The sequence below is a fragment of the Capra hircus genome, chromosome 22, assembly GCF_001704415.2.
Source record: "Capra hircus breed San Clemente chromosome 22, ASM170441v1, whole genome shotgun sequence".
NCBI classification, from domain to species: Eukaryota; Metazoa; Chordata; class Mammalia; order Artiodactyla; family Bovidae; genus Capra; species Capra hircus.
In genome coordinates this window covers 22318081-22332939 of record NC_030829.1, presented here as the reverse complement: position 1 = coordinate 22332939, position 14859 = coordinate 22318081, and the positions used below count along the sequence as shown (strand labels likewise).

Sequence of the window (14859 nt, the reverse complement as noted above, 5' to 3'; positions counted from 1 at the left end):
CACTGTTGTACAGAGCTCTCAAAACTTCTTCATCTTGGAAAACTGATACTCTGAGTATCAGAGTAAAACTGAGTATTAGTTTTCCAAGATGAAGTTTAAAAATTTTTTAAATCTAATCTCTTTCCCCTCTCTACAGTCCTTAGCAACCACCTCCCTACTTTCCGATTCTGTGATTTTGATTATTTAAATAATTCATATGAGTGGAATCTTAGAGTATTTGTCTTCTGTGACTAACATTTCATCTAGTGTAAATGTCCCCAGGGGCCATCCATATTGTAGATGTGACAGGATTTCCTTCTTTTTTAAAGCCTTTTTATAGGTGTATAAGATCCCACTTTATGTATATGCCATGTTTTCTTTTTCCATTCATCCATCAGTGGACATCTGGGTTGCTTCCACTTCTTGCCATTATAAATGACACTACAGTTTACATTGGTGTGCACATACCTGTTTGAGATCATGCTTTGAATTCTTTGGGATGAATACCCAGAACTGGGGTTGCTGAATCATATTGTTATTCTATTTCTAATTTTTTGAGGAGCCCTCCATACTGTTTTCTATAGTGGCTACACCATTTTACATTCCAACCTGTAGTGCACAAGAGTTTTAATTTCTTCACATCCTCATCAAAAGTTTGTTCTTTTCTGTTCTTTTGACAGTGACTATCCTCTTGGGGCCCAACTTCATTCTTTTGCATCTGGATACCCATACCATTTATTGAACAGACTATCCTTTCCTCATTGTATAGTCTTGGCACTCTTGTCAAAGATCTTCTGATAATATATGGAAGAGCTTATTTCTGGGCTCTCTGTTCCATTGGTTTTTATGTCTATCTTTGGTCATTATTACTTTGTAGTATGTTTTAAAATCAGGAAGTGTGATGCCTCCATCTTTGTTCTTTGTTTTCAAGATTGTTTTGGCTAGTCAGGGCTCCTTGAGATTCCATGTAAATTTTAAGATTTTTTTCTTTAATTATCTTTAAATATTGTCATTGGGATTTTGATAGGGATTGCATTGAATCTAAAGATCATTTGGGGTAGATAGTATCTTAACAGTGGTAAGTCTTCCAGTCTATGAACATGGAATTTCTTTCCATTTATTTTCATCTTCTTTTATTTCTCTTAGCAGTATTTTATAATTTTCAGTGTACAAGTCTTTCTCCTCCTTGGTTGAGTTAGTTTATTCCTAAGTACTTTATTATTTTTGATGCTATTGTAGGTGGGATTCTTTCCTTAATTTCCTTCCTGGGTGGGTCATTAACTTGTATAGCTACACAACTGATTTTGTGTCCTGCTGTTGCTGCTGCTGCTAAGTCACTGTGTCCTGCAGTATTATTTAAATTGTTCATTAGGTTTAACAGCTTGGAGGATTTTTGCATGATATCTTTAGGGCTTTCTTCATAGAAGATCATATCATCAGCAAACAGGGACAGTTTTACATCTTCCTTTCCTCTTTGGGTGGCTTTTATTTCTTTCTCTTGTCTAATTGCTCTGCCTAGGAGTTCTATTACTAAGGTAAATAGGAGTGGCAATCGTTGCATTGTTCATGATTTTAGATGAAAAACTTAAACTCTCATCATTGAGGCTAATTTTAGCTGTGGGCTTTTCATATAGAGGTTTTATTATGTTGAGGCAGTTTTCTTTTACTCTTAGTTTGTTGAGTGTTTTTATCATGAAAGGGTGCTGGATTTTGTCAGGTGCTTTTTCTGAATCAACGGAGATAATCATGTGGGTTTTGTCATCCGTTCTGTTAATATGGTCTACAGTGATTGATTTTCACATATTGAATCATCTTTGCATTCTATGTATGAATCCAACTTAATCGTAGTGTATAATCCTTTTAAAGTGCCATTGAATTCAGTTTGCTAGTATTTTGTTCAGGATTTTTGGATCAATATTCATCAGATACTGGTCTGTAGTTTTCTTCTCTTGTTGCAATAATGGCTTTACTTTTAAACACTGTTAATGTATGGTTCCTGAGACATAACCTATGTTTTAAAATGGTATAGGGACTCTATGAAGCTTTGTTCTATGTATAATGTTCAAAAATAAGTCTGGGAGAATACAATAAAGAGAATTTACAATGGTATACAAATAGAAACATCCTAAACACCTCCTTTTGTGTTAAGGAAGTTTTATTCTCAGCTCCCAAAGGAGCTGAATGCTAGTTTGAGAGAATATATCTTCCCTCTATGTTTGATATGATAGCTGACATTCTGAGCTTGTGTGGTGTGTTTGTTTAAAGAAGTTTGTGTATGTGTCAAGGAGAATTTTGAATATTTTGATATAATAACCTCATCATATAAACTAAAATGGAGGGATTCCGCATGATAATATTCAAAGGATAGCCCCATAAAAGATACTCTTCAATGATTAACAGACTGTTTTGTGGGTCTCACACAACTTAAATATATGTTTTACCTTCTGCCATGTTTTCTTCAGTTCAGTCAGAATTTAAAAATTAGGTGAAATTCCATCTCAGAGTTATTAAAGGTATATTTATTCTTCTGGTTTTTCTATTATGAATTAAAATTAAGGAAAAACCTGTGGCAAAATGTTCTTAACTGAACATCTATTGTGACCACTGTCCCTATTTTAAGATTACTGTAAATGGAAACAAGAGTAGAATAAACTTGTGGAGTTAATGATATTTGGAAAATGCTATTCTCTGAGGTATGTTTTTATTTTATGGCATTTCTTGATAAAAGTCACAATCAGGTAGTGTTAAACATTGAAAAGTTTTGCAGATCCATGATATGTGCTCAAGTATCCACATCAAGGGGAGGAGGATGTCAGTATGTTTTACCCCACTGAGGACAGTGAGCATCTAGCATTACGCAGCACACAGCCTCCTTCTCCCACTTCTGATTTCCCAGATCTGTACTGGATGGTTTTTTAAAATTCCATCTTGTCTGCAAATAGAACTGCCTTATGACCCAGCAATCCCACTGCTGGGCATACACACTGAGGAAACCAGAATTGAAAGAGACACATGTACTCCAATGTTCATTGCAGCACTGTTTATAATAGCCAGGACATGGAAGCAACCTAGATGTCCACCAGCAGACGAATGGATAAGAAAGCTGTGGTACATATACACAATGGAGTATTACTCAGCCATTAAAAAGAGTACATTTGAATCAGTTCTAATGAAGTGGATGAAACTGGAGCTGATTATACAGACTTAAGTAAGCCAGAAAGAAAAACACCAATACAGTATACTAGCACATATATATGGAATTTAGAAAGATGGTAATAATAACCCTGTATGCAAGACAGCAAAAGAAACAGAGATGTAAAGAACAGTCTTTTGGACTCTGTGGGAGAGGGAGAGGGTGGGATGATTTGGGAGAATGGCATTGAAACATGTATACTATCATGTAAGAAATGAATCGTTAGCCTAGGTTCGATACAGGATACAGGATGCTTGGGGCTGGTGCACTGGGATGACCCAGAGAGATGATATGGGGAGGGAGGTGGGAGGGGGGTTGAGGGTTGGGAACTCATGTACACCTGTGGTGGATTCATGTCAATGTATGGCAAAACCAATACAGTATTGTAAAGTAAAAAAATAAAATAAAATAAATAAATACCTTTTAGAAAAAAAATAAAGTGATTTGATACCTAAAAAAATAAATAAATAAAAAATAAAATTCCATCTTGTTAGACCAGTAACTTGGTTTGTGTATCCTATAAAACAACCTGAAAAATGTATAATTTTTCATTCTTTCTACATATATATATATAAAACAAATAGAGAACTGCATGACTATTTGTAGCATTATGCTTCTTGGTCCCTCACAAGGATAACTGTGTTTTGTAAAGAATGAGGGTAGTAATAGCAGCTAATATGAATTGAGAGCTTACTGTCTATTGAACACTAGACTTCAAACATGTTATATACTCTACTTTATTGAATCCTTATAGTAATCTTCTGAAGATAAAGAGAACACTAGTCACTGAAGTACCTTTAGTACTTAGAGCTGAATTGCATTATAGCAAGTATAAGGAAATATATATCTGTACTTTTAATATCGTAGCAAATGACTGGACTGGTCTTGGGAGAGCAGGACAGATACTGAATCCATAATGACATTTATGTGTGATGTAATCTAAAAAACCAGCAGCATTAGCTACTGTATGATCTTTACAAGCAGGCAACCAATGCATATTTGACTCCAGAAGACCTTATCAAAATCAATAGATGATACATAGCTAAATAAAATCAAACATCTCCAGCTTTCCTTCTTTTATTTATCCTTCAATAACCACTGTATAGCTAAAATTAAATAGATGAGAGCTATAATAAGATAACAAATATAATTAACTTTTATAAGCATTTAATATCTGCCAGGCACTACACTAAGAGCTTTACATAGATTCTTTTAGTTCTCTCAATAATCCTATGAGAGAGATACTTTTATGACCAATCCTGCTTTATGGTTGAAGAAGCTGAGGCTTTAAGAGGTTAAATAACATGCCCTTGTTATTTAACATGTTAAATAAGGTTGAATAACATACCCTTGTATAGCTATTAAGTGACCATGTCATTTCCTATGAGACGGATGAAATCATGCATGTGAAATTATATATAAACATGTATAAGTGTATTTGTATTTTTAATGAAGGCCAGTAGTGTGGTGGACTAGAGTCCTTTTACAATTTCATTCAGTCAAAATCAGACGTGTCTATGGGAATACAAGAAAAACTGATATTTTTCTTTTGTAGTTCTGTTAAATTAAATTTTTGCATAAGAATAATTGAGCTAGATCAGCTGTGGCTGAATATGTCTACCATTTGGAAAAGAAAGAATTCGTGAAAACAAATGAAGAATACAGTTAAAATACAAAGAGGAATGACCTTTTAATTTTTTTTTTTTTTTGAGCCACATATGTAGTTTCTACAGTTACCTTCATCTTGGAAGAAATGACATCTGTGGGCTTTTCCAAGTGTTTTTATTAAGTGTGTGTGTATATGTGTGTACCTGTGTGTTTAATTATTTCACTCAATAATACAAGAAGTCCCAATTAATTGTAAAAGTGAAGGAACACTAAAACTAGTTTAGTAAGTGTAATAATATATTAAAAGTATTCTATAAATTAAAAGCTTGTTTAATTACTTTGAATGTTGTTAGATTTAATGTGATTGTCTTTTTAGTAGACAAAGAAAAGCTGTAATATAGAATGTATATGGAGTAAACATAACATTTGTCCTAATCTGATTTTCAGGCACATCTCCAGACTTTGATTTGGCTGAAATAACTTATGCCATAGAGCTGTGCACATGCCTGGAATTGAGAGATACAGGTAAAGAGACTCCAGATTGCTTCCTGCCTTTTGAGACTCCAGGAAATCATCCCTTCAGACTCTGGAATTCTACAGTTTTCAACAGAGACTTTGCTTAAATGTTTACATTTTTTGCTTGCTGTCTTTCATACCACTATATAGTGCTCGTGTTTTGTTAAAACTTAACAATTGTCAGGAGTTCAACTTGCTTGGCAAGCCAGCATGGCTAGGATGAGCTTTGTTTTAGCAGCTTACCAGACGGTGCTGAGCTTGCTCTGACTTCATTAACTGGGTCTTCCCTACAAAGCAGTGAGTGTCCACAACTTTGTGTATGTGAAATTAGGCCCTGGTTTACCCCTCAGTCAACATACAGAGAAGCCACCACTGTTGACTGTAATGATCTCCGCTTAACAAGGATTCCCAGCAACCTTTCCAGTGACACTCAAGTGCTTCTCTTACAGAGCAATAACATCGCCAAGACTGTGGATGAGCTACAGCAGCTTTTCAACCTGACAGAGCTAGATTTCTCCCAAAACAACTTTACAAATATTAAGGAGGTAGGGCTAGCAAACCTGACCCAGCTCACCACTCTACATCTGGAGGAAAATCAGATTACGGAAATGAATGATTATTGTCTACAAGACCTCAGCAACCTTCAAGAACTCTACATCAACCATAACCAGATTAGCACTATTTCTGCCAATGCTTTTTCAGGCTTAAAAAATCTTTTAAGGCTCCACCTGAATTCCAACAAATTGAAAGTGATCGATAGCCGCTGGTTTGATTCCACACCCAACCTGGAAATTCTCATGATTGGGGAAAACCCCGTGATTGGAATTCTGGATATGAACTTCAAACCTCTCTCAAATTTGAGAAGCTTAGTTTTGGCCGGAATGTATCTCACTGATATTCCTGGAAATGCCTTGGTGGGCTTGGATAGCCTCGAGAGTCTGTCATTTTATGATAACAAACTGGTCAAAGTCCCTCAACTTGCCCTGCAAAAAGTTCCTAACTTGAAATTCTTAGACCTCAACAAAAACCCCATCCACAAAATCCAGGAAGGGGACTTCAAAAATATGCTTCGGTTAAAAGAACTGGGGATCAACAATATGGGGGAGCTCGTTTCTGTGGATCGCTATGCCCTGGATAACTTGCCTGAACTCACAAAGTTAGAAGCCACCAATAACCCCAAATTATCTTACATCCACCGCTTGGCTTTTCGAAGTGTTCCTGCCCTAGAGAGCTTGATGTTGAACAACAACGCTCTGAATGCCGTTTATCAAAAGACAGTAGAATCCCTTCCTAATCTGCGTGAGATCAGTATCCACAGCAATCCCCTGAGGTGTGACTGTGTCATCCACTGGATTAACTCTAATAAGACAAACATCCGCTTCATGGAGCCCTTGTCTATGTTCTGTGCCATGCCACCTGAATACAGAGGGCAACAGGTAAAGGAAGTTTTAATCCAGGATTCCAATGAGCAGTGCCTCCCAATGATATCTCATGACACATTTCCAAATCATTTAAACATGGATATCGGCACAACAGTTTTCCTAGATTGTCGGGCCATGGCTGAGCCAGAACCTGAAATATACTGGGTCACTCCCCTGGGGAATAAGATAACTGTGGAAACCCTTTCAGACAAATATAAGCTAAGTAGTGAAGGTACATTGGAAATATCTAAAATACAGATTGAAGACTCAGGAAGATACACTTGTGTTGCCCAGAATGTGGAAGGGGCAGACACTCGAGTGGTGATGATTAAGGTTAATGGAACCCTTCTGGATGGTACACAGGTGCTGAAAATATATGTCAAGCAGACAGAATCTCATTCCATTTTAGTGTCCTGGAAAGTCAATTCCAATGTCATGACGTCAAACTTAAAATGGTCATCTGCCACCATGAAGATTGACAACCCCCACATAACATACACTGCCAGGGTCCCGGTGGATGTTCACGAATACAACCTAACACATCTGCAGCCTTCCACAGATTATGAAGTGTGTCTCACAGTGTCCAATATTCATCAGCAGACTCAAAAGTCATGTGTTAATGTCACAACCAAAAATGCTGCCTTTGCGCTGGACATTTCTGATCAAGAAACCAGTACAGCCCTTGCTGCAGTAATGGGGTCCATGTTTGCCGTCATTAGCCTTGCGTCCATTGCTGTGTATGTTGCCAAAAGATTTAAGAGGAAAAACTACCATCATTCATTAAAAAAGTATATGCAAAAAACCTCTTCCATCCCACTAAATGAGCTGTACCCACCGCTCATTAACCTCTGGGAAGGTGACAGCGAGAAAGACAAAGATGGTACTGCAGACACCAAGCCAACCCAAGTTGACACATCCAGAAGCTATTACATGTGGTAACTCAGTGGATATTTTGCTTCTGGTAGTAAGGAGCACAAAGACGTTTTTGCTTTATTCTGCAAAAGTAACAAGTTGAAGACTTTTGTATTTTTGACTTTGCTAGTTTGTGGCAGAGTGGAGAGGATGGGTGGATATTTCAAATTTTTTTAGTATAGCGTATCGCAAGGGTTTGACACAGCTGGCAGCGTCTCTAGGCTTCCAGTTTGTGTTTGGTTTTTATTCTTATCATTATTATGATTATGGTTATTATATTATTATTATTATTATTTTGTTTTAGTTGTTGTGCTAAACTCAATAATGCTGTTCTAACTACAATGCTCAATAAAATGATTAATGACAGGTTGGGGTTCCCCTGTGCTTTTACCAGTAGCATGACCCCTTCTTCTGAAGCCATCAGCAGACAGTACCGTGTCCTCCAAAAAGCTAACACAAGGTTGCGAAGCAGCATTGAAATTTCTGTAGCAATCTGGTCTATAGACTTTTAACTCAAGAAGCTAAGGCTAGACTTGTTACCTTTGTTGAATGATGTTAGTTGACTGTACTGTAATGTTGTATCAACTAAATTGAATGTTTGCTTTTGAACAACAACTTTTCTTTTTGTAATAGTTAAAAAGCTTAGAACAAGCTAACAGGCAATAGAAATATGTATATCAGATTTTTTATGTAACAAACTACATGTTAATTGTTACCTTATTCTTTTTATCTTTAGTAGACACTTTTAAAAAAAAAAGACAATAATTTTGTTGTGTTTAACTCACCAACATGTGGTGTATAATGAAGACAGAACTATAATAAATTAGTTTTGTTCTGATTTTTTAGAACACTTGCAATAATGTATCATTTATAGTTCTTGCTAGTTGCAGTGGTGATATTTTTCACATCCCTAAAAACAACCACCAAAATAAACTACGGACAGCATGTTGCTTTTTGAAACTAGGCCTAAAAAATTTTGATTTCTTTTTCTAAAGGAAGAAATAAATATTTTAATGAAAAGGATTTCTATATTTTAAATATTACTGATGAGACCTAATGGAAGGGAAAGTTCATATGAAGAAAAAAGGTATATTACTGTATCCCATATAGAGCTAAATGTAGCAAAAGACACAGATACATTGGCTGTGTCACATTCCTTCTCTGTAAGGGTCTTGTTAAAAATCTGATATTTTTTTAAGTAGTAGTCATATTCCCCATCAGTCTAAAACATAAGTTCCAAAGTGTATTGCATGTTATTCCTTTAACAGCTGTCATTCTGCCTAGGTACATAATAATCCATATATCAGTGGGGAGATATCTACTGAGAAAAGTAAGTGATTAATAGAAGAGAGAACAACTTCCCCACAATTGGCATTTTACATCCAAATAATATGTATAAACAGTTTTGCAGAATAATGTGTTTCCCGAATAACGTGTGTGAAATTTAGAACAGAAGGAGCCAGATTTAGGTAGGAGGCCAGATCCACAAAGTAGGGGAGGGGAAAGATTTAAAGGTATAGTTAGAGGAAGGAGGACCCACTTGCAGATGCAGATTGATACAGCAGAGAAATGTTTTTAAAAGACTGTTCCAGCTGGCACCTGCTCCCAGAGACATGCTGTCACACCAGGAACGATGAGATTGTAGAAAGAAATTGAGAGCAAGCCGGTGCCAGCTGAGCAAAAGCAAGGGAAAGGGAGAACGAAGTGCAGGTGAGGAAGGATGAAGGATTTCTTTGTAAAATTCCTTTTCTGTGTGTGTGAATCTCTTAGAAAAAAATCGTCACCTTCCTTCCCATAGTGTCTACTGTGTAGAAGAGAAGTTCAAATGCTGAAGCAAGTGAGCTGCATAGAAAAACACAGAGTATCTGAATAAGAGCATCTGTTTCCACAGCCTTCATTTGTTGGCAGAAAAACTGGGGCCCAGAGAAGGATTGTAACGTGCCCTGGTCAGACTTTTATCCATGGAGAAGGCTGCCTCCATCTGTTGCTCTGGGACCAGCAGCCTTCTAGACTACGGTGCAGAGCTTCTCTTTTACAGTTCTCACAACCTCTGGTGCCCTTGCTTCACAATGGCCTTGTAGCTTCAAGTTCCCATTTATTCAGGACATGCTTTAGCACAAGGGCAAACGAAAGGGTCAGGAAAGCTTCTGCCTCACGGGTATTTGCCTGTTACATGTAGGATACACCAGGGACTAGAGATGCTTTGGATGCAGCCTTGGTTGGGGAGGGTTTCCTGCTGGGGACTCTTGTCTTCAAATATCTACAAAGAGTAATGGACTACCCAACAAATTCTTCTGCTAATTCTGCAAACTGTGAAAGGAGAATGATGCCAAAGCATTAGGCCCAGACCAGGGAGGAAGCATTGTTTATCCCATACAGCAATGACTTGAACCTGGCACATAATCAGCACTCGGATATTAGTGCCGTAAATGAAAAAACCACCACCACAACAACAATGACAAAACTACTTCCCTATTCTGGATATGTAACAAGGGATCGCAAGAGTCGGACACGACTTAGCGACTAAACCACCACCACCACCACCAATAAGCAGCAGGAAATCCGAGTGTTTTTTGCCAACTATCTTCTGCCAGGTCAGTTTGGGGGTAAAACCCTTTAACTCCTTCTCCAATAAAATATTTGAGCTTCTTTTTCCTTGTCCGTGCTACTTGGTTTGGTTTTCAGTCGAGAGAAAGCAAAATAGTATAGTACTTTTTTTTACCCTAACCAAGTATTTTCTCATTTGTACTTAATTTAATTTGATAGTTAGACAGCCAGTGAAATTAGACATCAAACTAGGTCTTGATTGGTAATGGAAGTTATATCACCTTTACCAATGAAGTGACTATTATAGGTCACTTTCTAATTTCATATTTTTCTCTTTCACTTCCTGCACCCTCAGGGCATATAATGTTTCTCTAACTTGATTTTACAAGGTTATTTTTGGATCAGTTTCTCAAAACAGGCATTCCCAAATTTGCCTAATTGAACTGATGCCATGAATATAAAAACAAATGCAATGCTTGATTATCAAATTATCTAATTTGCCTGTGTGATTGGCCAAAAGGTATTATATCCATTCTTTCACAAACAAACAATACTGAAATCTGTTATCTTCTCTTATGTGGTTTGCTATTTATTCATTCATTTATTTGCTAAGGACACCATGATCAGTCCTTTACTTGGTGTTTGCTTTCTATCTCTGTAGTCATGTGCCAGGGCATTTTCTTTTCTTCATTACTGGGGAAAAAATTTTCACATCCCTAACATTTTGCCAGGAAAACCATACTTTCTGCTTTTCTATTCACTGAAAAGGGGAGTTTAACTACTTCTGATGCATTCTAAATACAACTGAAAAATGCTTTCTTCACCTAAGTTCTGTCGCTCTCACTCTGCTGGCAAATAGACTTTTTAAAAATTGTTATTCATAAGGGATTACCTGCAGGGAAAATGTCTCTTAAAAGACTTTGACAATCACCATTCATCCAGAGTTCTGGAATTATTTTGACCTAGAATCCCTGCCGGACTTGATCTAATCTGGTGTTGGCAAGATCTCTGCTCTGCCTCCCTTGCAGTGATACCAGCTCCTTCACTCTGTACTCCAAATCAGGAACTTAGGGTACATGGTAAGAATAAGGAGATAGCAAGGGAGTGCTTTATTTTTGTACCTGCTTATTCAGCATTGCCCAGCACAGGTTGAGAGAACTAAATGGATGTCTAGTATTGTAGAGCTCCTCAGACACTTGATGGTACTAATATGACTAGTACATAGCATTTCCCAGTCATTTCACCATTAGGATATTTCAGGCTACTATTCTGTATTACAGATCCTGAGAATTTGAGGATTTAATTTAATCTCCAAAATAGTCCCGATAAACTGGGTTTTTATTCTTCACAATTTTATAGAAAAGACAACCAAGGCCCATTTGCTGTTGTTCAGTCACTAACTCGTGTCCAGGTCTTTGCAACCCCACAGACTGCAGAATGCCAGGCTCTTCTTTCCTCCACTATGTCCTAGAGTCTGCTCAGATTTATATCCATTGAGCTAGTAATGCTATGTAACCATCTCCTCCTCTGCTGGTCCTTTCTCTTTTTGCCTGACACCATTCAGTTCTGTAAGTGGGTGACCAGGATGGGGCCCTTCACTTCCAGTCTCCTCCACATCCACCTGGCACCCTTCTAAGGTGGAAGGGGGAGCATCTACCAAAGGAGAGGCTGGAGGTCACAAGCATGTGGAAGGAGGCAGACAAAGCACATACGGAGCATTCATGGGAGATGGCTCTGCAAACTTAATATCTTAAAGTTCTTCTCTCTTCCCCTCTAAAGCTCTGTGCTAGGAATTTCTGAGATACCCATCAAAACTATGTTCACATGAGGCTTAACTTTAATTCTAACCTTCAATTTTCCTATAATCTCTCTGTTACATGCTCAGAAAATTTTAAAGATTGTGTGGAAGAAATTCCAAGCTCCTCCTTTCCTTAGCAGAAAATCATGGAAGGTGTATGTAAAGTTAGTAACAAACTCAGTCTTTAGCTCTGAAGCTTAAAGAGGGAAATGTGGAATTCCTATAACTGGAAGGGTGTGTCTGACATACTTGGAAAAAAATGGGTTTTGTATAACCACCAAGTTTATGGAATTGGTGAGATCTTTTTATTCAGGGATTTCTCTGTTCCCTAGGGGAAAAAAAGTATCCAGAGGCTGAAAGACATTAAAAGGATGCCTTGATTTCTTGTTTTTAATAAATGTGATAGCCTTCTTGACATACTCGAGTTTTGTCAGTTGCATACTACTTAATATGAAGCAAGGCCCGTTTCACTCCCTTCATGAAAGTAGCTCTCAGTACAGAGTGGGTCAGACCGTGCAGTCCTCCTCTTTGCACCTTGGCTTTCCTTTCTCTCCCATAAGATTAAACTGACAAGGTAAATTTCAGCCTGGGCCCTGATAAAATGGTCATGAATTCTTAATTAGCAGATTGCCCTGAATTAAGCAGCATTTTAATGCATCAGTCTGCTCCTTAGCATGTCTCACTAATACAAACAAGACAGGATGGTCCTGGAGGGAAGAAGACCAAATGTACAGTGGTGACTTATGAAGGAAGAAGGAGGGAAAAACATTTTTTTCTGTATGTAGCCCTCTACTAGGAGCTTCGTGTGGATTATTTACGTTTAATCCTTTTAATTGACCCTCCTCCCCCAGGTAGTGGGTACAGGGCAGGTAGCATTGTCCCTCCACTAGAGAGGAGAAAAATGAATACTCAACCTCAAAAATGCAAGCAATTTACCTGAAATCATACAGCTTCTAAGAAGGAGAACTTAAACTCAAGATTTATATAAATAAAACTTGCAGTGTTTCCATTATAAAATGGTCTGCAAGCTAAATCTGGACCAGGAGTGGAGAACACTGAGCCCAAAAGCCAATTTGGCACTTGAGACAGAAGGGAAAATGGAGCAAAAGGAGGCACTGCCCAGCAGTGAGGCCTCAGAGTACCGGGATCTAATTTAAGACCCAAACTTGAGATCAGTATACAGAAATAACAGTCAGCCAGAGAGAGGAAAAAGTAAAGGACTATTTGTGATAGTAAGTCCATACAATCAGATGGAAGACACTGAAGCTGAAGAAGAAAAAACAATTTAAAAAAAAGGCAGGGGGCGATGGATAGGGGTAGAACTTGGAGTAGATGCCATATTTTGCCATATACTGAGCACTTACGCTCCAGATATTGTACTTATCACTTGACTCATATTATCTCATGTAATCTTTAACAGCTTTATGAAGTGGTTATTTTTATGAAATGCATATATACTATTTTTCACATGGAGAAACTGAGCCTCAGTTCATCAGTCTTAATTTGAAGTCAGATCTGAAGCCAAGAGTTCAGCCCTGGCTGTGAGACTCTAAAGCCCATGACTGACCGCTGAACTGTTTTTGTAGCTAAAAGCCACCCAGAGGACTGGGCTGGCCAGCTCCTTTGCTTGATTGATTTGGTTCTTCCCTGAGAGTGAGGAGCAAGAAAAAGGATAGGTTTCATGACCTTGTGAGGATCTTGAAAGGACCTTTCCACAAAAGGTGTATAAACATGGGATTAACGCCACAGACTTCTGGTAAGAAAAAAAACGCTGCCTCATTCTTTTTCTTTTGTAACCCTTAAGGTTAGTCTCACAGTTTAATCATTTCCCTGCTCTGCCTTTTAAAGCTACACCACATCATTCAGAGCACAGAGAACACAGATGCTTGAGTAATCTAATCTTAACTTTCTTGCATATCATTCAGGGGGTGGGGGGAGGGAGGCCATAGGGGGTGGAAAGGGAAGACAAACTCCCAGGGGACCCATTAAGTGTTCTAGACTAAATCCCATATCTTTGTGATCTCAACAGACTTCAATTTAAAAATACATTACTTTCTATCTTATAAGAAACAAATTGGTTTAAATACCTCTTGTTCTACTGATGAAACTATAAAAAAAGTCCACTATGAACAGTAACTAAAAATGTATGCTCCTGTATTATTTTTCCTCTGATTAGAATATGACACATAACAATGTTCTGTTTCACCAAATTTTATTCTAACTGGCTTAGATGTGTGCACGACATCTTAAGATAGTCCTATTTGCCATTCATTTTTAAATAGTAATTTTTTCCCTTCGATTATAACTGTAACATACATTCATTATAGAGTATCTGGAGAAAAATAGTAAGAAAAAATAGTGTTTATCAAAATAACCAAGTGAGATTTTGGTATACTTTAGAAAATCCTTTTTCCCCTCTGTGTGTATATTTATATATGTATATATACAACAATTATTAAAATATACATCTTTATGAATATAGAATTTAGAATCCTGGTATAAATGGTCTTGTATATTTTTTTTCCCTTCATGCAAAAAAATAGAGCATCTTCTCATATTATTTATTAAATTCTCATGTAAAGCCTGTTGTTAAAGTCTGTACAATCCAGTGATTATGGAGATCCGGTGATTGAAAAATTCCTTCTCTTGGGAGCATTTTACCTCTCAAGCACTAGAGGCATAAAAATAAGCATCCTGTGCCCATGCTCTCCAGGGCACAGTCACAAAGGAAGATGAACATATACATACACGTTCACCCAGTATGAGCTCGGCCACCAAGAGGATCAAATGGTTGCATGAAAGCACAGGAAAAAAGAACCCTAGTCAGCTGAGGAACTCAGACGTCAAATCTCACCACCTAAGCTCAGATTTAGAAGATGAGGTGA

At 37.5% G+C, this 14859-nt stretch overlaps 1 protein-coding gene across 1 annotated transcript in view; it reads left to right on the top strand.

The window, feature by feature from the left end:
- The window catches only part of LRRN1 (leucine rich repeat neuronal 1), a 49126-nt gene extending 34571 nt beyond the window's left edge, over positions 1-14555 (top strand). The window contains 2 exon segments of the mRNA XM_018038414.1: positions 5228-5558; positions 5561-14555. Coding sequence (XP_017893903.1) covers positions 5507-5558; positions 5561-7656 — 2148 coding nt within the window. The 5' untranslated portion in view covers positions 5228-5506 and the 3' untranslated portion in view covers positions 7657-14555.